This window comes from Ostrea edulis, chromosome 7 (genome assembly GCF_947568905.1).
Source record: "Ostrea edulis chromosome 7, xbOstEdul1.1, whole genome shotgun sequence".
Taxonomy (NCBI): domain Eukaryota; kingdom Metazoa; phylum Mollusca; class Bivalvia; order Ostreida; family Ostreidae; genus Ostrea; species Ostrea edulis.
Window position 1 is genome coordinate 31,144,286 of NC_079170.1, and position 25,860 is coordinate 31,170,145.

At 34.5% G+C, this 25,860-nt stretch overlaps 1 protein-coding gene and 1 long non-coding RNA gene across 4 annotated transcripts in view; both read right to left on the reverse strand.

Annotated features, from left to right (window-relative positions):
• Positions 1 to 8,587: 8,587 nt before the first annotated feature.
• Positions 8,588 to 11,880, reverse strand: LOC125656831 (uncharacterized). The gene is made up of 3 exons (XR_007363093.1): positions 11,526 to 11,880; positions 9,412 to 9,576; positions 8,588 to 8,928 (listed from the first exon to the last, which is right to left on the reverse strand). It is a non-coding gene; the product is annotated as an uncharacterized LOC125656831 (long non-coding RNA).
• Positions 11,881 to 16,280: 4,400 nt separating this feature from the next.
• Positions 16,281 to 25,860, reverse strand: part of LOC125653751 (gelsolin-like protein 2) — a 45,028-nt gene continuing 35,448 nt past the window's right edge. For 2 of the 3 annotated variants that reach the window (XM_048883344.2, XM_056144002.1), the window contains 7 exons: positions 24,932 to 25,040; positions 24,176 to 24,286; positions 23,037 to 23,123; positions 20,291 to 20,379; positions 18,772 to 18,850; positions 18,165 to 18,260; positions 16,281 to 16,787 (listed from right to left, as the gene is read on the reverse strand). In XM_048883344.2, the coding sequence (XP_048739301.1) occupies positions 16,692 to 16,787; positions 18,165 to 18,260; positions 18,772 to 18,850; positions 20,291 to 20,379; positions 23,037 to 23,123; positions 24,176 to 24,286; positions 24,932 to 25,040 (667 nt within the window). In that variant the 3' untranslated portion in view covers positions 16,281 to 16,691. Of the gene's footprint in view, positions 16,788 to 18,164; positions 18,261 to 18,771; positions 18,851 to 20,290; positions 20,380 to 22,879; positions 22,967 to 23,036; positions 23,124 to 24,175; positions 24,287 to 24,931; positions 25,041 to 25,860 lie in introns of all 3 variants that reach the window. The other variant, XM_048883346.2, reaches the window with a different exon arrangement.

Genomic DNA, 25,860 nt, shown 5'->3' on the forward strand with positions numbered 1-25,860 from the left:
ATTTTCAAAATTATATATCACGGGTACTATTTAATCAAATAGAATGAAACATCCAACGTCGATAAAATAAATGATTTTAAATCCCACAATGTGTTGAAATCTATTTTGCAAGAAAATATATATACGAGCGAGATATTGTTTACATATTTTAATGACCCTCGTATAGGTATGTCGTTTATTAATGATGAAAATCAATTTTCTTTTTTATCATTAGCGGATAATACTGTGCATATTTTCCAATTTTAATTTTTACCATTAATAGACAATCCGACAAATATTCTTTAAAATTTATCATAAGTGAATTTTATGCCATTAATGGTTGCTACAATCGTGCGCAAAAACAACTGCTTTGTAAATCGAAGATGTAAGCGGTGGAGGGGGGGGGTCAGTTTTGTGGTGATTAACAAAATTAGCTAACTCATCCTACCTTTCTATATCCGATATTTAGCATAGTTCCATAAAAAACCAGGCTGAGGGTAGTAAGTTGAATGCCTGGGATCATTTCGTGACCATGGACTTATCACGTAAATGCGATATTGTCTGATTTTTACCAGGAATCACACTTAATATTAAGTCTATCATTACTTTTCGTGCATTGTGGATCAAACCATTAAACGAATTTGCTCACAACAAACACAATAAATATGTAATCTGCAGTGTGAATACGTCCACACAAGTCGATATCTTATAGCGGTATCTCACACTGTAACCTATCGGGTGTTGTTGGAACTTAGAACTTCTATCTCTCTATCGACGCTTTTTATAAAAAAAAAAAAAAAAAAAAAAAAAAAAAGTTAATGACCTTAATCCACTATGCGAATCCGACACTTCTAGGTATCGGGTGTTGTGGGTTTTTAGTGCTGTTTTGTATCATTATTCATCCAATGCATCATCTTGATCCGCCTGTATACCTATTTTCCTGTTTGTTTCATAGTTTGTCTCGCCCCCTCTCCCCTTCCCTTCATTTGTTTGCCATGGTTTTCGTACATGTGTCGTTTGACTTGCATTTGTTGGTTGACTCGCCTTACTTTATTTAATGCCTAACATAATATAATTGAACGTACAACTTATCTTCTTTGGTTTCGGCAGTGGGTGCTGACATTGAGTTTATTCGCATTAGTATAATTAACTGCTTGACAGGAAGGTGTCAACCTATTAACAATGTATTCATAAAATCTACCTTAAGATAACGAACAGTGATCAATCTCGTAACTCCTATAAGCAATACAAAGTAGATAGTTGGGCAAATACGGACCCCTGGACACACCAAAGGTGGGATCAGGTGCCTAGGAGGAGTAAGCATCCCCTGTCGACCAGTCACACCCGCTGTGAGCCCTATATCCTGATCTGGTAAACGGAGTTATCCGTAGTCAAAATCAGTGTGCCAAGAACGGCCTAACAATCGGTATGAAACATGTCAGACAGCATTTGACCCAGGTTGTATTGACGAACTAGATGGTTATAACGACCATAGAATTTGCAAAATGCTGACTTTAATCGAGACTGTTGAAACCCCTGTACCATCAACTTATTTGTCAGTAGCTTGCCTTGATTTAAAAACTGACTATATGCAGAACAAGCTCTTGCATATCAAATCAGTTGAGAGATATAAACACCATATGCAGGTGATAATGGAATATTACTACATAAATATGGGAAGTTGACGATAGAGAAGCTGAAATCATCCCGTTTCTCATACAGTTGAGTTGTCAGTTTGCCGTTAATGTCTACTTTCAATAAAATATATAAGTATGAAGCAGAAGTGGACGACTCTGTGGTGTCTTTTATTTCGAGCTCACATGGGTATATCGATTCGACATATAAATGAACGCTATCATTGTTAATAGACAAAACGTCGTCGACATATCTAAATGTCGAATTGAAGGCCACAGCAAGAGATTTCTTCTCGCGTATAAGTTTTTCAATAAATTCTGCTTCTTATGAATATAGAAACAGGTCAGCTAATAAAGGAGCACAATTCGTGCCCATGGGAATTCCAACAGACTGTTGGAAGACCTGATCACCAAAGACCACGAAGATATTGTCAATGAGGAACTCTAGCATATTTTTTATTTCAACTTCAGAGAACTTGTGCGTGGAATCAGAGTGGTGTTTGACAAAGTAAGTTTTTGAATGACTGATCACTAGATATGAATATTTCCTTTTTCCATTTTTGTTGAAGAAGCAACTGTCTGTGGTGTCAAAAAGCCTAGTCTTTAATTCATCGTGAGGAATGGTTGTGCATAGTGTTGAAAAGTCATAGGTTTTGATGTTGTTGATTTGGGAAAAGTTTTGTGATTTCAAGTTTACTAAAAGTTCTTTAGAATTTTTAGAATCCACATTTGATTAATTTTGGCATATGTAATCGCACAGTAAGTTTGAAGTTTCTCCTTCACAGCTGTTAATATTTTCGTGAAGAGCAAAGTTAGGGGCTTGGTAGAGCACTTACTGGATCCATCAATGCCTCTTTATGTAGTTTAGGACTCCACATGCACATCTTTGATGATCTTAGAATCTCATGAAAACCGGAAAAGACGGTGCGACGTCAAAATCATTGATTTTTGTGGTTTTGAATAGTAAAGAGTTCCACATCATGGCAGCATCTATAGGTAGCGGGAATTTCAATTTTTAACGTTTTGAAATTAGTACTGAAGTTTTCTAGGCCGTATATCAAAAGAATAGTATGACAAATCTTTATCATTTAATTAATCCCATCATTATAATGAAAAAATAGTTTTTTCCCTTTAACTGTTCGTGACTTGTCATGTTTACAGTGCTGCTGGTGAACAAACCGGAACCGACGGTATGACGTCATAAATTAAACTTCAATGGCCGCTCTCTTAGCGGCGGGTAATTTAAATTATATGATACATGTAGATTAATTTTGATTCAATCGTTAAGCAAGGATTTTTGTTGTTAAAGATCGTTATTTACGATATCAGTAAGTAGTCCTTAATTCATTTATAAAAGCAACAATGTGGTTAGGGTTGCCTTTCCCTTTAATTCCAGAATAAAAACTTCACTAAGATGGAAAGAACAATTTCTGAAAATAGTTCACAACAGTCTACATGTACTTTGAAACCTTACAAATAGCCCTAGGGAACAATCAATAGCTATTTGAATTAGCTGTTAGGACATTAAAATGATTAATCATGGCCTACAAGCTAAACTGTCAAAAAAATTACTCGAATTTTCATTCCATCTTTGAATTCAAAAAAATGATTTCAGTCATCCTGGGCAAATCCTTGACCATATTCAAATCGGATTAATTACTTACTTACTTAGGCCTGTCGTTCCGTGAGGAACATAGGCCATCGACGACAGTCCTTCAACGAACACGATTCTGGGCTGTTTTTGCTGCGTCGATTCAAATCGGATTGGTAACACTATATGTTCCGCTGCTAGGTTACATTTTCCGCTAACTAGTACATTTTACCGCTTGATGAAAAAAATACCGTTCGTGTGAAATTCCCTCTCTCTGATAATCCGAACATGCACATTAAATTACACAAGATTTCAAACCTGATTATCACACCCTGTAAACTGAATATCACGAGTTTTCACACCAGATTACCACAACCTGGCAATATTATAAAACACGAGTTGTCACATCTGATAATGAAATACTCTGTAAACTAAATCAGTAACAGTTCACAAGTTTAACAATTTATCTTATATTTAGAAAACAAATATTGACAAAATAGCAATTTCTGTTGTAGAAAATTTATATGTCAAACTATGCACTCTTAAACATTTCCAAACGTTTCAGAAATCAACTTTCTCAGTTTAGTCCATAAAGGGGCATGGGCACGATTTGAGATGAAAATTTCCCAATTTTGTTTTTCCATTTTTAATGTTTAGACTGTTTCAATAAGGTATTCCTAATGGTCACCAAAAATTTGAATGTCAGTTCGTGAGATGCATGGGAGATACAGAGCTAATAATTTTTGTTATGTAAACAAGGCTCGTGCCATGTGTTTGTTTACATAGGTTAAATATACCAGTGAAACTTTCGTTTAAAGCTGATTTTTTTTTTTAATTACAAGTTAATTCTTAACACAATTAAACAGTTTCTAGTGTTTGACACATCTCATTTTGTTTTAAACATGATATTTCCCATTGAGCAATATATATGTAAATAAAAACATGGCACGAGCCTTGTATACATGACAAGGTCTTGTGACTGCTGTATCTCACTTGTAACTCAACAACTGATGTTCCAATTTTGGTTGACGATTAAAAATACTTCAATTAAACATTGTAAACTACTGCACCACTAAACGACAGATTGTCTACTTTTTAAATATATAATGTAAATATGTTCAGTTTTATCCCAACCGGTTATAAAGCCTTGTGTTCTTAGTGGAAGAAGAAAGCCTGACACTAGAATACACCCCAGGGTGTCTCAGTAATGAATGTGTGTGTGTACAGTAAATGTAATAGAATACACACAGTAAATGCAATAGAATACACACAGTAAATGCAATAGAATACACACAGTAAATGTAATAGAATACACACAGTAAATGCAATAGAATACACACAGTAAATGCAATAGAATACACACAGTAAATGCAACAGAATACACACAGTAAATGTAACAGAATACACACAGTAAATGTAATAGAATACACGCAGTAAATGTAATAGAATACACACAGTAAATGTAATAGAATACACGCAGTAAATGTAATAGAATACACACAGTAAATGTAATAGAATACACACAGTAAATGTAATAGAATACACACAGTAAATGTAATAGAATACATACAGTAAATGTAATAGAATATATACAGTAAATGTAATAGAATACACACAGTAAATGTAACAGAATACACACAGTAAATGTAATAGAATACACACAGTAAATGTAATAGAATACATACAGTAAATGTAATAGAATACACACAGTAAATGTAATAGAATACACACAGTAAATGTAATAGAATATATACAGTAAATGTAATAGAATACACATAGTAAATGTAATAGAATACACACAGTAAATGTAATAGAATACACATAGTAAATGTAGCAGAATACACACAGTAAATGTAATAGAATACACACAGTAAATGTAATAGAATACACATAGTAAATGTAACAGAATACACACAGTAAATGTAATAGAATACACACAGTAAATGTAATAGAATATATACAGTAAATGTAATAGAATACACACAGTAAATGTAATAGAATATATACAGTAAATGTAACAGAATACACACAGTAAATGTAATAGAATACACACAGTAAATGTAATAGAATACACACAGTAAATGTAATAGAATACACACAGTAAATGTAATAGAATACACACAGTAAATGTAATAGAATATATACAGTAAATGTAATAGAATACACACAGTAAATGTAATAGAATATATACAGTAAATGTAACAGAATACACACAGTAAATGTAATAGAATATACCCCAGGGTGTCTCAGTAAGGAATATTTGTATGTGCAGTAAATGTAATAGAATACACACAGTAAATGTAATAGAATACATACAGTAAATGTAATAGAATACACCCCAGGGTGTCTCAGTAAGGAATGTTTGTATGTGCAGTAAATGTAATAGAATACACACAGTAAATGTAATAGAATACACACAGTAAATGTAATAGAATACACACAGTAAATGTAGTAGAATATATACAGTAAATGTAATAGAATACACCCCAGGGTGTCTCAGTAAGGAATGTTTGTATGTACAGTAAATGTAATAGAATACACCCAGGGTGTCTCAGTAAGGAATGTTTGTATGTACAGTAAATGTAATAGAATACACTCCAGGGTGTCTCAGTAAGGAATGTTTGTATGTACAGTAAATGTAATAGAATACACCCCAGGGTGTCTCAGTAAGGAATGTTTGTATGTACAGTAAATGTAATAGAATACACCTCAGGGTGTCTTAGTAAGGAATGTTTGTATGTACAGTAAATGTAATAGAATACACCCCAGGGTGTCTCAGTAAGGAATGTTTGTATGTACAGTAAATGTAATAGAATACACCCCAGGGTGTCTCAGTAAGGAATGTTTGTATGTACAGTAAATGTAATAGAATATACCCCAGGGTGTCTCAGTAAGGAATGTTTGTACAGTAAATGTAATAGGTCCATGTCTGTCCTGTCAGTGTGCATTACAGGCTGTCCAGCACTCTCTAACAAAAAATTAGGGCTAAATAAAGGGCTAAAATTATGAAAATTTAGGGCTAAAACTAGGAATTCCATAACTAGATTAACTTACATTTGAAAGAAACTCACAAAACAAATAATCTGCGTGCAGGAAGGGCGTTTTCAGCAATCATTGGCTATAACTTTAATAGTCACATCTTTGTCACAAAGTCACAAGCAATAAACAGCTTGACACATGGATTAACTGGACAAATTTAGTTTGAATGTATTTTCAAAATTGCTAGAATAGAAATTTTTTTTTTTAAATAGGAATAGAGAGGGAAAATTAGAGCTTCTTAGGATCTCCCCCTGAATTTAAAATTTTTTAAGGAATTTTAGCAAAACTAAAAAAATTAAGGGCCGCTGGACAGCTTGGTATTACAGTACAACGGGTATTTTCTGCGGCTGTCCATGTTTTGTGTAATTTTGCGGATAGGAAAATTCCTCAAAAATCACAATCGCAAAAATACATTCACATAGGTACATACAGGTAGAGTCCAACTGCAAAAATTAGAAACGCAGTACATAATTTGCTACATTTATCGATCAAACCGCAAAAATTTCCAACCGCAAAAAATATCCGTGATGCAATATTTGTGAGTATGTTAAAAGTGTAGATTTATTGTGTGTACCTATTGATAAATACAAGTTAGAAGTTGGACCCAAGTTTGTGTTACATATGGTGCTCACTTCTGCGTCTTCAAATAACCAGAATGATTGACTGATTGATTGTATCTTGTTTAACATCTCTCTAGAAAATTTTTACTCATATGGAGACGTCAGCAAGACCTGTGAAGGGCTTCAAATTTAGGCCTTTGCTCGGCGTTTATGAACACTGTGCAGTGTAGGTCCTCTGGCGTGCCACACCTACTGCGACACGGGACATCCGTTAATTTTTAAGGTCATCTCCGAGGACCTGTGGCATTCGCAAATGATACTGAGCGTTTGGCGATGGAACTGTCACTACCTGTTTTTAATGACTTAGGTCTGTCTCGGACGGGATTCGAACCCCGGCCTTCTGCATGAGAGGTGAAAGCTCTAACCTCTACTCCGCCGCGGTGGTAAATAACCAGAATGAAGCTTAAGTAAAGCTCAAAAGTGGAGATTTATATTGCTAATTGTAGCTGTTGAGTCGGGGAGGAGCAATGAACACCGAGAACATCCGAACTTCTTCTATTGATTGATATTCCAAGGACAGTCGAACGTCTTCTGTTGTTTGAAAATGTAAGGGAATTCTAACTACTGGAGTAGACATTAACAAGTTGTACAAGACAACAAAAAAAAAACAAGTGCACACCTCTATATGGTGAATAAAAAGTGTACAAATTTTCAGAACATGTACAGACAAAATATCTTGTCTACAGACATACAGACGGATATGGGGATTCCAATATACCCCTTTCTAGACTTAAACAGTCGTCTCTGTGAGAGAAACATGTCATTATAAAATCTAAAACAAAATTATTAAGTCCATAAGGTTGAAAAAACAAACATTCACTTGTAATATGAAGAAAAACTGTCCAATGATAAGGAAAATCATCCACATGACAAAATCGTAGATGTACATGCTGCTTCCAATCAGACGTAACTCTGCAGAAAGGTTTTTTAAAAAAAAGGTGGAAGGGGGTCTGGGGATCCAACTCCAGTGGGGTATCTAGGTCAGGGGGCTTTTTTTTTGTTATGTAAACAAGGCTTGAGCCCCGTTTTTGTTTACATATAGATTGCTTGATATAAAATATCGTGTTTACATCAAAATGAGATGTGATAAACACTAGAAACTGTTTAATTGTATTGTAAATTGAAAAAATCTGCTTTAGTTTAATGAAACTTTTACTTGTGCATTCTACCTATGTAAACAAAAACATGACACCAGTTTTGTTTACATAGCAAAGAATTGTGAGCTTTGTATCTCTCATGTAACTCAACAACTGACATTTAAAATTTTGCTGACCATTAGAAATACCTTACTTAAGCACTGTAAACATTAACAACGGAAAAATAAAATTTGGAAAATTTCAGCTATAAGATCGTGTTCATGTCCCTTCAACACCGCTGTCGTATCTTTGTAACAATAAGCGCGGACATTTTTGCAAGGTCCACATATTTAAAATCAGTGTACATTCTGTTGATTGGGTGATATCGTAATGATTCAACCAATCAACAAGAGAAATACAATGAGGAAATAAGGACCACTATGTAAAATTTAGACTCAAAACCGCATATTACAGAAAATTTATTGAACCTAGAATTTTCCGGAAGCGGAATCATTATAGAGAACAGAGTTTTCCAGACCGGAGAGTTTTCCAGTCCAGAGAGCAGAATTCCACTTTAAAGCAGAGAAAAATCATGTCCGTCCAATATAACACCCAAACTTCATCTGCAAGGGGATTGATTAACTTTAGGTAATAATGCATTTAAACATGTAGCATTGCCAATAGGACAGTCGTGGAGACTTAGTACTTTTGCATACTTTTCCAATGATAAACTAGATGAAAGTGATCATCTAGTTTCCGGTTCTAGTATCAAAGTTACAGATATTCTACGACAATTTTAATTTGTCAACATTCGATTGCACAAAACCAAACCAAACTAGTGGTTCCAGAATGTCCTCGCGGTCAGCAGCATCCATATAATCACACGGTCTGGTATAGGATACAGTAGCTTTACTGGTCCCCTTTACTGCTCCCTTCTCCACTATATCATTATAATGCGCCTGATTAATCCGCAGGAAGGGGAGTATGACCTGCAGTAAAATGAATTCTTTAAAATGAACATTTTCAATGTTCTTTTATAATCCGTTCACGTAGATTGCTGAACGAGTGTTACCCTAACCTTAATCAAACACTATCTAGTTTATCGATCTGTGCAAGCAGATCAAAATGTCTTAGTTTAATCAAACTGGGCTTGAATTAACTTGAAATCAAACTACATGGAGATGTTTGTATTATAAATTGATGAAATGTACCTTTGTTCTTGAGAAAAAAATATTTAAATATATAAACATCACTACATAAAATCTTAACCTCAATAATGCCACATGCCAATATCTGTCATAAAACACATAAATTTGGCCAATTAGAATTTGAGAAGGAGTTGAAATGCTGACACAAAACAACAAAGAAACCCAATGTCAATAGTATCCTCTTAATGACCTTTGATCTCTGACAATCGTGAAATCCTATTCCTATCGACATAGTACTAGCTGAATTTACAACATAATACTTACTTTTGTTCCAATACACAGAAAACCCACTACACAAGGGAAGAAGGAGGGATTTTTCCTTTCCAGGAGGAGCTGGATTCCATGTTGACCTATCACCTGCTTCGACACATCGTTGATGGTGAATGTCTGTTTGTTGTATTTGTCTATGAAAGCATCATACTGCTTAACCTGTCGATTCAATTAACATGATGAATAGAATATCAGGTCAAGAGGTCAATGGGCCACATCGCTCAACTGAGAAGTTGCACTTACTGACATTGGAATTCAAAATTTAATTATGACCACCCCTGACCCTGGAAGTCTCAGTGTGAACACACACTGTGAGGTTGCTTAATACCAGCTTGACACATCATAAAGCCAGTTGTTTTTATGGTTTAGGGATTTATGATCAAGCATGGACAATCAAATGGTCAAAAAACAAGAGGCCCACAGGCCTTATCCTTCAAGAACTACATGTAGTTAACAGTATTAATATAGCTCCAAGGACTATGAAATCTGTAATAATTTTCCAATTCTGCATATCTAAGCTAAATTCTAATATTCATTAGCAATATAAAAACAAGATGATCTAAAATCACACATGCTCCCAGAGAGTGCCCACACTGATGAAATAATTGACATAATAGTTGACTAATCTAGATCAGTATCATTCTATAGTCAATCCGGGGGTTGTGAGATCCTCAATCATGGTACATCCCTTTCTGTTTTTCCTAAATATGCATTAGTTTTCATATAATATCAGCAAAATTAAAAGTTTGTAAAATGAGAAACACATCGAATTAATATGACCATTTTCGTTCCACCTTGGTACCAAACCCTGACCCTGGGATTTTGAAATATACAAATTTGGTAAATTGATAGTAATGTTATAGGATGTGTGACGATGACAGTAAAGTTCTAGGATGTGTGACACATTGACAACAATGTTCTATGATGTGTGACACATTGACAGTACTGTTCTAGGATGTGACAGTAATGTTCTAGCATGTGTGATATTGAAAGTAATGTTCTAGGATGTGTGACACATTTACAGTAATGTTCTAGGATGTGTGACACATTGACAGTAATGTTCTAGGATGTGTAACAATGACAGTATCTTCTTTTACTCGAACAATGTACGACGGTGAATCCTATCACACCTAGATAAGTATATGAAAATTGAAAATCGTCAGAAAACGCGCTATCGTCATTATTTTGAACGGTATCACGACAACTCGACCCAGGTACAACTCGATCCCCTTTTTTCACTCCTATTTTTTTTTTTTTTAAAGAAAACTCATCATTTCCACTGAAAAAGTATTTGTATTTCTTTAAATATAGCGTCTTGTTAACATATTTGAATATATACAACCTGTACAGCTACTGAATCTGTTTCATAGAAGCTAACACACACACACACACACACACACACACACACACACACATATATATATATATATATATATATATATATATATATGACAATCTGAAATATGTAAGGACTCTTCTTTATACAAAAGTTACTGAAAGAGTACAACACAAATCGTATGGAAAATGAAAGTAAGGATTACATCTGAACAATCAGTTACAATGGATCCTGTTTATCATTTCTGCAGTGTACAGCATCTTTCATATTTACCATGATGAGTGAGTTCGATTCAACTTTTTTTTTAAATGGATTACTAAATGCTTTATTTTGGTGTAATTAGTTCAAATAATTGAAAGATAATAATGACCAAATCTTAAACAGCATGTATGCAATGATAGATATTTCTTGCTTACATTTTACATATCATTTGTACTGCACCCATTCTGTAACTTTCTAGCATGTAACCTAGGGTACAAAAGTATCGCCTAAAAACGGATCCCTTATTTCTTGCCAGAGAGAGAGAGAGAGAGAGAGAGAGAGGTCTGAATTTTGATATTGATTACTCGAGTTGTTGATTATGATGGTATTACTGACTAAAAGATCGTTTGGCTGAAAACGTACGCTTATATATGACTACCCTTATTAATTCTGACTAATTTTACCTTTGACACAAACAGGTTTCCTGAAAATCTTAAACAAGCAGAAGTTTTATCCCCTTTTTTGTTTTGTTTATATGAAAAACGGTTCTTTCACGAGCAGAATTACAAACCTGTTAATGTTTTATCTATACTACTTCCAAACTTTATGAACGGGGCATGTATGCGAGTGACCCAAAAAAGTTTTCTTTGAAAAGTTGTAGTCCTTTCCTGACGGCCTTCATCAGGAGATTCAGATGTCAATTACACGATCTTCCTATTGGTCTGGTCGAGGATTAGAAATCAGCCCTAGATCAGCACAAATATCAAGCTCTTATTTTGATGGATTAATCCAAGGCGTTCCACTGCCTCCACCATAGGCTTCTGCTAACAAAAAGGAAAGCATATGGCCACGGTTTCTTCAGGCTCCTTGGTAGCTATAAAATTGACTCACATACACCAGTAAATTGAAGATTCTCGTGAAAGAACACCCCCCCCCCCCACACTCCGGGGGATCCTCACGCTTAACGTTTTCTTGAATGATATATTTTATTTTGTTGACGAATTCGCATTATACAACTGCACGTGCGCGGATGACACATCATTGTCTTACGCACACAAAGAATGCTCTGTTGTTGTTGTTTTTTAAAAACTGTTTTAAAAAAATTCCGTGAAACAACAACTCTATGAAGGCTAACCTGGATAAATCTAAGGATATGTGATTTTGGTAGAAAGCTAGTGTGAGTAAAATACCTTTAATAATTGTGAAAATGATGTGACATTGAATTTTAACCTACTTTAAAGAAAACCTAATCTATCTTCAAGTCATGTTCTGTATATAGATTTCTCATGACAAGACTTTTTATTTCATACCTTGATGTGTGATCTTTGACCATTTCCAGAACAGCAAAGTCACGTTGAAACAAGTTCGGTATATTGTCGTGACCCTCTCAGGTTAGGTTGGAGCCACAAAGTTCCATGGGAATAAAGATTGGGAAAAAAAATCTTTTAAAAATCACAAGAGCAGAGCGAAGGTAACCCAGGTGAGTGATGTGACTGATGGGCCTCTTCTTTTATCTAGTGTGTTTTTATAGTGTTTATAACTTGTATTTATATCCATTTTGGGGCGTTTTACTTCGTCTTATTGATTGCTGCAAAGGGATTGCCCTGACCGCTAAATTGCTCCTTAATCTTAATATTGTACAAATTAAAGCATGTCATTAATTTATAGTACTTAATCTTTCTTACTGCAGTGCAGTTGTGCATATTGTTGTGTTCTCCTCGACTCTTTTAAAAAAGCAATATTAGCTTAAATTTTATTTTGTTGTAAAAATATGCTATTATGATAGTTTTTTCTGTAACTTTAACCATAAATCATTCATGAAATTAAAACTAAGTATGATATTTTATCAAAATAAAGATTTCGGTTCTATTGAATATATAGCATAAAGAAAGGGATGACAATAAGTTGTGTGTGTGTCAGTGTGTTTTGCTTTTGTTTGTACAATCTTCTTTTATTTAATTATATGTCTGTGATATTTGTATTTTTATTACTTTACTTGTGATTTCTTTGTCAAGAACAAGCTCTTCACAGCTGTGTCTTCGAGGATATTCGTTTTAGATGTATGTTGTTTTTCCGTATTTTTCGGATAGATATTCTCACATATCTACTCAACCATTTGTAAATTCCCACCTCTGGCAATTCCAGGGGTCCGTGCTTGTCCAAGTCTCTATTTTGTATTGCTTATAGGAGTTATAAGATTGATTACTGTTCGTTATCTTCACCTTTATAGGAGTTATAAGATTGATTACTGTTCGTCATCTTCACCTTTATAGGAGTAATGACATTGATCACTGTTCGTTATCTTCACCGTTATAGGAGTTATGAGATTGATCACTGTTCGTTATCTTCACCTTTATAGGAGTTATGAGATTGATCACTGTTCGTTATCTTCACCGTTATAGGAGTTATGAGATTGATCACTGTTCGTTATCTTCACCTTTATAGGAGTTATGAGATTGATCACTGTTCGTTATCTTCACTTTTATAGGAGTTATGAGATTGATCACTGTTCGTTATCTTCACCTTTATAGGAGTTATGAGATTGATCACTGTTCGTTATCTTCACTTTTATAGGAGTTATGAGATTGATCCCTGTTCGTTATCTTCACCTTTATATGAGTTATGAGATTGATCACTGTTCGTTAGGTTCACCGCTATAGGAGTTATAAGATTGATCACTGTTCGTTATCTTCACTTTTATAGGAGTTATGAAATTGACCACTGTTCGTTATCTTCACCTTTATAGGAGTTATGAGATTGATCACTGTTCGTTATCTTCACCTTTATAGGAGTTATGAGATTGATCACTGTTCGTTAGGTTTACCTTTTCAATAAATTACGTTAAGATTTGTCTAGTTCCATTTTGTTTTGCGTTTTACCAGCTAGCGAGATACACTAGCATTCAACAAGTCTAGTGTTTAAACATCAGATAGTGGTATATCCGTAATGCAAAATGGTTGCCAACATTTATAAAATATTTTTCAAGGGCTTTTCGCCAGACTGCAGTTTTCTTTTACATCGATGAATATGAAATCAGAAAAAACAACTCTAAATTTCTTTTATTTGTGGAAAACAGAAAGTATGTTAGTAAATTGAAAGTTAGAGAAACAAGAAAAAAAATCATTTGAATTATATGCAACAAGAATTGTCATTTTTTCCGTTGGCGATATACTGCTGGATTTACGCGTACTGGGAGAAATGATTGTTTTGGGAGGAAATATGATACACTCCGATACGTCATGCATTTAAATTACAACCCATATGCTTGCATTACATAGCTGATGTTTTCAATCCTGAATGAAAGTTATTTATTGGTCATCCGTCTATCTACAGACACTTCACACATTTTTCGCTTCTTCGGAACCACGCGCCAATTTCAAACAAACTTGCCTTAGCATCCTTGGGTAGTGATTGATTGCATCTTGTTTAACGTTCCACTCGATAATTTTTCACTCATATGGAGACGTCACCATTGTCAGTGAAGGGCTGCAAAATTTAGACTTTGCTCGGCGCTTACGGCTTTATAGGAAGGAGGGATCTTTATCGTGCCACACTTATGTGACACGGGGCTTCGGTTTTTTGCGCTCTCATCCGAAGAACAGCCCCATTCAGTCGCCTCTTACGACAAGCTTGCAAGGGGTACTGCAGATCTATTCTAACCCGGATCCCCACGGGTAATGTGATTCAAAACTATTCAAATGAAGGGCTAAATCTTTTTCATAGGGGAGATAATTAAGAAATAGTGATATTAAGTTTAAGTATGTAGATTCAAAATGTGTCAAATCATTACCCCCAGTGGTAGGGTGGGCCACAATAGTGGATCAGTTTTAAATTGGGATATATATAGGAAAACATTTTTAAAATCTTATTCTCAAAAGCAGCAGGTTTAGGATTAGTCGTATCAATATACATGCATCCTTCAGGGCAGTGCAGATTCAAATTTCTTCAAATCAATACCTTTGGGGAGGTTTGTGCCACGATATGGTTTCAAAGTTGTACATGAGAATGCATGGGACAAAAAATCTTGTTTTAAGAATACAGACAATGGGGTCAGGGTAGGGCTAGAATTGGGATAAAAATTTACATGATTAAGGGAATATAGGGCATCCCTTTGTTGTGTGGATTCAAGTTCAGTTCAGTTATGACCCCATTAGTTGTGTGGATTCAATTTCTGTTAAAACACGACCCCATTGGTTGTGTGGATTCAAGTTTAAGTCATAACCCCATTGGTTGTGTGGATTCAAGTTTAAGTCTTAACCCCATTGGTTGTGTGGATTCAAGTTTAAGTCATAACCCCATTGGTTGTGTGCATTCAAGTTTCAGACATGACCCCATTGGTTGTGTGCATTCAAGTTTAAGTCATAACCCAATTTGTTATGTGGATTCAAGTTTAAGTCATGACCCCATTGATTGTGTGCATTCAAGTTTAAGTCATAACCCAATTTGTTGTGTGGATTCAAGTTTAAGTCATGACCCCATTGGTTGTGTGGATTCAAGTTTAAGTCATAACCCAATTTGTTGTGTGGATTCAAGTTTAAGTCATAACCCAATTTGTTGTGTGCACTCATAACCCTGTTTGGCTTAAGTGGAATCATAATATGGGTTCATATTTTTCGTGGTAATACAGAGGATAAAAAAACATTCATTTTTAAAATCTTCTGAAGACCAGAAGATGCAGTTTAAATCGGGTGAGCATAGTGGCCCAGGGGCCTTCTAATGGTGATCTGAGAATTGAAGGTATTTTGGCAAAGCAACAAATGGGGATAGAAAAGTGAATGATAAAGATCAATAACTTAATAAATATCTACATAAGCACTGCAGACTACCTAGGTCCCAGTCGAAAACAAGAATATCAGTAAAACTGATGGATGCTTCTTGAACTGCATCTACCCAATGAACTACTTCATATGGCAAATGACAATGATCAATAACTGTTGAAATATTGTTGAAATGAAGGTGGGTTTTTCCCTCCATATATAAGGTATATGTTGAGTGACCTTGACAATTACAAAATGACCTTGAGTGACCTCTGTCTAAAATCAATTTGCCTATTTTACTTGTGTGAGTGTGATACATAATCAATACCTGTTGGAAAACTTGAAATAAGGAACTTTTTCCCTGTATAAGGTTTATTTTCTGATGACCTTGACATTCCAAAATGACCTTGGTCCAAACGTCCCCTGTCCCAAGGAATATTTGTGATCGATTTTGATCAATTTCTGATTTAGGTTTAGGAGATAGGAGCTCAGAGGGATGGATGGACACGATAGTGATTATATGCTCCCCGATAAATTTTCGGGGAGCATGAAAATCAACAGAGACAGAGTACATGTTTGCGATAATATATTTCTAAATATTTAAGATTAACAAATAATTGTAACAGATATTGCACATAAAGTAAATAGTACTTATTAACAGACCAAAGTCATGAAGTCTGTTCACCTGAATCAAAACACATAAATGATATGAGAAAAACAAATAACTTACTGGAAAAAAGGAGAAATGAATTCAGGCCTGTGTCTAAGAAAAGCTTTGAATAAAGTTGGTTTTTCTCTCAGTATGGAAAAAAATCCATAAAATGCATAGAAAAACTAGATAGTATTGCTACAGTACAAAAATATTATTGCTGACTCGTGAGCATTGAGGGCTTTGGCTGTCTAGTCCACTATTCTGTCTTCACTAAGATGAGTCCCGGGTTTTAATTCGGCTACCACATGTCTGTATACGACTTCCGTGACTAAGCACTGAGGGCGATGCGGATTTGTTTGTCGTGTTTACCTTCAGCCAGACAGGTCACACTCAGAAGTGGGTGGTCGGTGTTTTGTAGATATTTCTGGAAACATAAATGAACATGATTTGTCTCATTTCTATTCTGGATCCATATAAATGCACACGATTCATCTCAATTCTATACACAGATCTTACAAAATATCCACAATGCTCGTGTTTTAGTTAATATTACATTCATAACTATTTCCACTGAATAAACAAACTGCTGCAGAAAAAGGGTTTAAACAAATGAGGCTTAGATATCTATAATGATTCTTTGGTTTCGGAACACAGACTGTTCATTATCATCCCCCCCCCCCCCCCCAGCATTCACTGTAATAATTAAGACTGGTCCACATGTTAATCCTCAGGGAGGTGATTGATGAACAACTTAACTCGGAATCTTGTATCATAGATTTGACCTGTACAAGCCTATTCATGAAAATCTATATCAAATCTTGTTCTGGTATCCAATGACCTTGACATGTACACAATATAGATTTCCTAAAATCCAATGGATGCTACTAGCAATAGTGAAAATTGATTGTGCAATTTCTGAGATGTTAAAAATTTACAATAGAAAGTAAGTGTCATATGACACTCCACATTAATGTGTCACATAACACTCATGCATGGACAAGTGTCAATGATACTCCATGGATAAGTACAGATAGTAGTATTAGTTGGCTGAGTGACTATAGTGACCTAAACAATCATAAATCGTATTGTTCACTATAATGAAGCATAAACTGAATTTTCTACACAAGAAAACAATCACTGCAAAGACATGTGTACCGGGTACCCAATGTTTATTGCTGCTACAGACCATACTCGTGCATACAGTTCAAATCCTCTACAACTACCACAAAGTCAGCTACCATAAAGATACCGTATAGCAGTGTTTTTTCCACAGGTCTAGAATTTGGCGATTTGCTGGCTCAAAGGTATGCTAATAATTCTAGCGGAATAAATTTTGGTGGACAAGGAAGAGTTATCTCTCTTGCAAATACCGAAGTCACAGTTGGGTACATATTTGGCAAATAAAATTTTGGCGGAAAGCTATTTAACCGCTAAAATAAACCAAATTATCACTCCGCGGAAAAAAAACGCTATATGGTATCTCTTGCACTAGGAAATTCTGACCTCATGGAGCTATTTTTTCTCACAACTCATTACATTATTTTACAGTTTAAAAAAAAAATTATTTGCATGGCCCTAAGACATTTATTTGAATAGTAAAAGATGCTTATAGCGAAGTGCTGGGGAAAAGCAATTTTGATTCGTTATAAACGTAATTCATTATATCCAATGAGTTTATTACACGTTTTAAAATCATAGGGAATAAAAATCACTTCACTCAAAGCAGGAATTCATTATAATTATGTTCACTGTATCCGTGTAATACTGTACAGAGTTTCAAACAAAACCTATCACTACTCACATGGGCATAAGACATGGCATTCTTTCTTTCTGCCTCCGATGTATCCAGTCCAATCCAGACATACACGGCTCTTTTGGTGTCAACAATAAACACATCCTACGTACAGATTGATATATAGTGTTAATCTGAACAATAAACACATCCTACGTACAAATTGATCTGAAGAATAAACACATTCTTATAATGTACAAATTACTATATAATGTTAATTTGATCAATAAACACATTCTGTGAACAAATTACTATATAGTGTTAATCTGAACAATAAACACAAACTATGTACAAATTATCATATAATGTTAATCTGAACAATACTAGTAAACATATTCTATGTACAAATTACTATATGGTAATAACCGATCAATAAACAAATTCTTTGTACAAAAAAAATTGCCTAAATAATAATGACATCCTAGTTGTATGTTCAAATTCATTATTAAGTCAACAATAAACAATTACGATAACAATATCGAGAAATTTTTCATTTTACATTACAGATAGATGAAAGTATGTCATTAATGTGGGTGTGTTCAGTTATTATTCGTAACACTGTAAATATCCTTGATTAGATATGAAACAACATTCACCGATTTACCCATGATCTTACCTTGCTGTCCAGGTCTGACGTGGCAACTGATCCCGTTTTCTCCACATTAAATGTCATTTTCCCTGAGGCATCAGACAGTCTGTTTGATAAAGTTAAAGGAAAAGATCAATGATCAATCTCATAAATCTTATAAAAATCACAAAATCAAGAACAGGGCATAATATATAGAAGAGGTGGAATCAGGTTCCTGGGAGGAGTAAACATTTCCTGTAGACTGGCCACACCCACTGTGATCCCTCCGTCTTGGTCCAGATAAACACAGTACACTGTGGTCTAACTCAGTAAGAAAAGAACAGCCTAACAATTGGTATCAAACATACCAGACAATATTTGTCCCATAAATAGGTTGTATTTTCAAGCAAGATCATTGTAAAGACCATAGAATTTTTAAAATTCTAAATTTAAACGAAACTGTTGAAACTCATGTAACATCAACTGATTTGTCAGTATCCTGCCTTGTTTTAGAAATTGATCATTGGCAGAACATGTTCTTGCATATTGAATCAGTTGGGAGACATAAGCACCATCACACAAACTCCCTATTCCTGTCAACTGACTCCCTACAATAATCCTGTTAAATTGAATCCCTAATCACTTTGGTAATTTATCATTTAACTAGATAGCTTGTGCCGAGTTGACTTTCGTTTCTGCGAGATGAAACAAGATGCTATGCATAAAATTACTTCCTTCTTTCATTGATGAAACAAAGATGTTATGCATACAACAAATTATTTCTGTCTTTCATTGATAAAACAAGATGTTCACATAAAACAAATTAATTCCTTCTTTCATTGATCTACTTTCAAATTATATTGCATATTGTTTTCCAGATATACCTTATACATACCAAGATTATACTGAAACACCAGAGATACCTTGAACATACCGAGATTTTACTGGAACAGAAACAGCTGCTTAACAATAAGCCAAGTCCTTAAAAAAAAAAAAATTTCAGGGGGAAGTATCCCCAAAATCAAGAATTATGTGAAAAAAGACCCCTGAAAACCCCCAAAGGTAAGATCAGAAGTCTAGGAGGAGTAAGCATCCCCTGTTGACTGGTCAGACCCACTATAAACTGTCTGTATTGATCAGGTAAATGGAGTAATCCGTAGTCAAATTCATTATGTAAATTAAAAATTAAAGAACAGCATCATACTTTCGAATAGGTAAGAAGCACATCAGATAAAATTCAACCCAACAACAGACTACTTGTAAACCAGATCATTAAATAATGACCAAGAATTTATGATGCATCACAATGCAAGAAATCAAATGTGACTCCTTCACAGGGGTCAAGGAGAACAGATTTTCATCTACTCTTCATTTAAATGCATGCATATCTTTTGATAAATTGTATCCATTTGGCTAAAAGAAGATCTTTAGAGAGTTGTCATGCCAATTTCCAGACTTTAGGGAACTTCAGAACTCTCTCAAGTTTTTTTTGCAGTCCTGTGGACTTTAAATTTTCAAGGGTCAACAGCAAAGATGAAAGTGATAGACTGAATTTTCCTTCCCTGACCTGAAGAGTTCCACAGTGAGGTCCTTGGGCTTCATATTTTCTGCTTCATCAGGAACATCTTCTTCTGTAAGTGCATGGTAGAACTCGTGCTGTGTAAAAATTACCATTAAACATCACAAAAACCATTAAACACCACAAAAACCATTAAACATCACATAAACCATTAAACATCACAAAAACCAACAGGAATTGAGATAATAGGAACAATCATTCAAACAATTTCATAGAGACATGCAATCACAATACTCTTACCCATGGAATAATATGCAAGTATTAATCAATACCAGCTACTGTAAATGCTTAGTATCAAAATACCCATGTTCATAAGTATCAATTCTTGCATCAAAACAACTACATGTAGTATCAATACTGCCCTTTGTAAATAGCTATTTAGCAGTATTGCCCTCTACATCAGTATGGTCATCTAAGAATGCTACCATCAATATGCTCTATAGATATCTAATATAAAAATATTCACCTCTACAAAATGCTAGCATCAATACTGACCTCTCATAATAGATAGCATCAATGCTGTCCTCTATAAATAGCTACCATTCACACTGTCCTCTATAAATAGCTAGCATCAATACTGCCCTCTATGAATAGCTAGTATCAATACCGTCCTCTCTATATAGCTAGCATCAATATACTGCCCTCTATAAGTAGCTAGTATCAATATTGCCTTCTATAAATAGCTAGCATCAATACTGTCCTGTATGAATAGCTACCATCAATACTGCCCTCTAAAAACAGCTACCATCAATGTCCTCTATAAATAGCTATAGCATCAATATTGCCCTCTATAAGTAGTTAGCATCAATACTACCCTACATCAATAATTAGCATCAATACTGCCTTCTATAAACAATTAGTATCAATATTGCCCTCTATAAATAGCTAGCATCAATACTGCCCCCTATCAATAATTAGCATCAATACTGCCCTTCACAACTACTGACCTCTCTATAAATAGCTACAGTCAATACCCGCTATAAATTGCTATGATCAATACCTTCTTCAATAAAAATTTAAAATGCTCTCTGGGAAACCTTTGGCAAGTTGGGCAGAAATGATTTTTGAAAATTCTCAGTTATAAAATTGATTTACTTTTTATCATTTAGTCATCAACAATTTCCATACTGTTACAATAAAAATCAGCAAAACCTATGCAAGGGTAAAACACCTTTTAACTGGTGCACAGAACTTTTGAACATTTAACATCATATAACATAAATATTGTCATTTCACTGAATATAATCTTATTATGAAATTTATACATATTTAAATAAAATCATACAAAAAATAAGATATAAATACAAATACAGTAAAACACACTTATAATGAACATGCTTTTCACGAATTCATGCCGATTACGAAGTGATAATTATTCCCCTATGAAGGAAGATACCAAAAATATGATTTATTAAAATGAATATTGGGTATAATAAAGTGTTCTTCGCTGGCCCTGGAGGTTCGTTATAACTGTGTTTTACTATAAAATGAAGTTTGGTTACAACGAAGTGCTTTTTGCTGGGCCTGGGGTTTGTTATAACCATGTTTTACTATACAATGAAGTTTGGTTATAAAGAAGTGTTTTTGCTGGCCCTGGGGGTTCGTTATAACCATGTTTTACTGTATACATCTGTTAGTGTTTGGCTTGGTGTGTATACATTGTATACATGTTTCGTGCTGTCCTTCAATCAGTAATCAACATACATACACATATACACAGTTATATGCTCACACCAAAGTTAATACATCAGCCTGATGTACACAACGTGTGTAAATTACAAATAAATGGTTTAGCCTTTTCTACTTTTTAGCATAAACTACATTACCATATTTGCCTATATAAGTATCCTTGCTACTTTAAATTGTAGTATTTAAACAACGAATAGTAAACAACTGCACAATTTTTTCATATAAATTTTTTTTTATAACTTAATATGTTTTAATATATGTACCAATTTAACTCCTTAGATATTATTTCCATCATTGATTTTGTTTCCGCATAATCGTTTTACAGGTATTTGATATTTCCCAAAACATTGAACTTCCAAGTCAAATATTTATAGACGTAGAAATCACATATATGGGCAAAATTGGTAATAAACACCCGTCCAATACTGTGAGTTCATCATTTTTTGTTGGAATCAAATTCTGTAGATTTCTCAAAACATAAGTTTCATTGATCTGGAATTAAATTCTGCAGATTTTAGAATGTGCAATTTCGTTGGACTTACAGAATCATGTGACAATGTACTCTGTTCTTCTAATTGTTCTTTCAAAATGAGCAAAACTTGTATTTCATGGATCACTTAATTCTGTCGTCTGGCAGCACCGCAAAAACATCGAAAATTGATTCAACAAAAAATGATGAAACGGCAATGCTTTGTGATAGAAACAAACCTGAATAAACCCTGGTTAGTACGCAATATGTGCTGAGTCGCTACAAGACTGGCAATAAACATAAATGTAAGGGAATATAAACAAGACAAAACCCAATAAACTGTAGTTAGTAGTGTGCCACTACAAGGCCACACAAGCAGTCAGGGGTATGACATTTGCTACGGAACCCGCCATACTCACGCTCTTCGACATAATTCCATCATCGAGGACTTCTGAGCGAGCTTTCCCATTACGCTCGTCTTTCAATTTAATGATGTACTGCATAGCCTACACAATGACACATAACTACAGAGTTATTTATAGATCAGAGAGGCGTTTTACTTTCACCATTACTTACACTTTTGGACAATCCCTCTTCTTCTAGGACTTCCGACTTTGCCCGTCCTCGGCGCTCGTCTTTCAAAGCAATCAGATACTGCATTGCCTGGCGTGTATTGTGTTAAAATAGGAACATCAGATGTTTCTCAGAACTTATCAAGAAAATCCTTTATTTTCATGTATTCAGTGCACAGTGATCAGTGTTAATCTGAAGCTTTAAATCTATGAACTGAGAAGGTATGAAATGACAAAAATTATAATCTACCACAGAAAAAAATAGCTTTCATTTGAAATAAAGTTAAGAGTGATTTTTTTCTGTTTTGCATCTGAGGTTCGAATTGAGAAACATATCAGTGTACAGCATAAACACAGCATTATCACAGCTTGTCCTATGACAAGCATTTTGAGTATGTATATCAAATTGAAAACGTGATCTTGTGTCATGATGGTAGATTATCTACATTGAAAACAGCAACTTCATCCCAACATTTTAACAAAATACATTCACCTAAAGGTCCTTGGAATACAAGAAGTGCAGATAGCAGAGTTTTTGAAACCTGACTCTTGCATGCTGTTCATTTTAATAAATTTACCAGTAAAAAAAAACTGTCAAAAAGACTGTCACCTTCTGTTTGTCTAAAGGAATTTTAATGAACAAAACTTTTGAACTGGCAGTTTTAAAAAAAATCTTTTTTTATCTAAATAACATTTTATTCAATATTGAATAGAATATTGCTTAAAAAAGACAACACAAAAGAAAAATTACTTTGAAGAGAAATATACTTGTTTGTTTTTCAAACCCCAGATGCCTACATGTAAATGCAAAACAGAAAGAAAAAACCTTGCCCTGGTTGCTCTGATTATTCACTTATTCCCTTGAAGATTATTTACATATAAATTCCTACTGGTCCCAAAACCCTGCACAAACTACTCTCATTAACCCCGTCTCTGGGCTTTGAAAACATAAATAACTCATAAATAAAATACAGTTGATAATCATACTTAAGTGAATTGCTATCAATTTTTCTAAACCAGAAACTAAATTATGACAAAATTTTATACCATCAAAGTGGAAAATGTAAAATTTATTTTTCACAAATGTCTGATAAACTGGTCCCTAATCACATGATGTAATCTGGTACCCAGTCCGAGACCTACCTTCATCCTTTCATCCTTGTTGCTGCCTCTGCCGTTCCACTGGTAAATAGTGAGACCCAGATCCAGAATAAATACATCACCACTATCAAGGCGACTGGCGGCCCGCGGAACCTGCAGCAGAAGTATACTCAAACCTTAGTTATTACATTTATAATGGGAAAGGGAAAATTGACAAAAGAACTGGATTCAAACCTAGGGCCACCAAATTTACGAACTTAGCCATCTGCTCAGCACTGATCAGATTAGTCTGACCGCCACAAGTGGTGACAAATACAGATTCCTGACCACTGCTTTCTTTTGATATTGATATCCTTTTACATCAATAACTCAACTTGATAAAATATGATTTACAAAATATATATTCAGCCATCACCTACATCATAGAATACTTCTTACGAAAGAGAACAAGAAGTGTTTGTGAAACACTGATGACCCCAGATTACATAACAGTGGAAGTAGGTCAAAGGTCAATGTTGATGTCGCCACATCAACAATTTTGCATAATTGGTGTCAATGGAAAGGTCTTGCCACAAGATAAATACATGCACATACCAAATATCAAAGCTGTAACTCTTAAGATGAAAAAAATATGACCAAGATTAAAGTTTTTTGCCACAGACACAGACAGACAGGCCAAAAACTATATGCTCAAGAATCTTTGATTCACATTATAAACGGTCCTTGCATTAGTCGTCATTACATCACTAAACCGTCCCTGCATTAGTTGTAATTATGTCACTAAACAGTCCCTGTTACCTGTCTGACTTCCACAAGTTTCTTGGTGCCACAGAAGTGAAACAGACGAGCTTCGTATTTCTCTGGGGTGACCTTGTTAAATCCACTTTCTGCTCCACCATCTAGGATTCTGTCAAATTTTACAAAAATACTGTAAACATATTTACTTTAGCCACATTCTTCATTTAATACTGTAAACATATTTCTTTATTTTATTTTTAGTCACTTTGTTGTTTACATACTATAAATGCATTTATTATAGAGCTAATTAATAGTCTATTATAAAATCTGCGTAAAATCTAGAGAATGTTAGCGTTCAATATCCTGAGAATTTATTGAATGCTAACTTTGCATTGCGTAAATTGTGTGCGCCCGAAACATTCCGAATATGAGCGTTCAATATTGATGTTACCGTAACAATGTAAACAAGCCAAAATGGCAGACAGCGGTCCTCCGAATCTGACAGAGCCGGTATTTGATATTTACTTAAACAAAATGTTTAACGGTACATAAATGATGTTGTCCCCATTCACAAAATCAGTTTGCTTCATGCATCAATGACAGGTTTAATATTGAACAGTTAAGAAATGCACGCTGATATTGCACACTCACTTTAGATGCCAATATAGGGATATAATTTAACAACTATATACTTTAGCTATATAATAAAAGGGTTATTGAACTTATATTGGTGAATATTGGCACTCGTTGGCTGTCAAAATGCACTCGCAAGCTCGTACATTTTCACAGCCAACTCGTGCCAATATTCACCAATACAAGTTCAATAACCCTATATTATTTTACCTGAATTCTATTTTTTCCCTGCTCTATAGTCTTGCTCTAATAAAGTCAATATACATCACTATGACACCGTTTTACATCTACATACATAATTTTGCAAGTGTATATATGATTGTGTGTATCAAATTCCAAAATAAAATTACACGGTA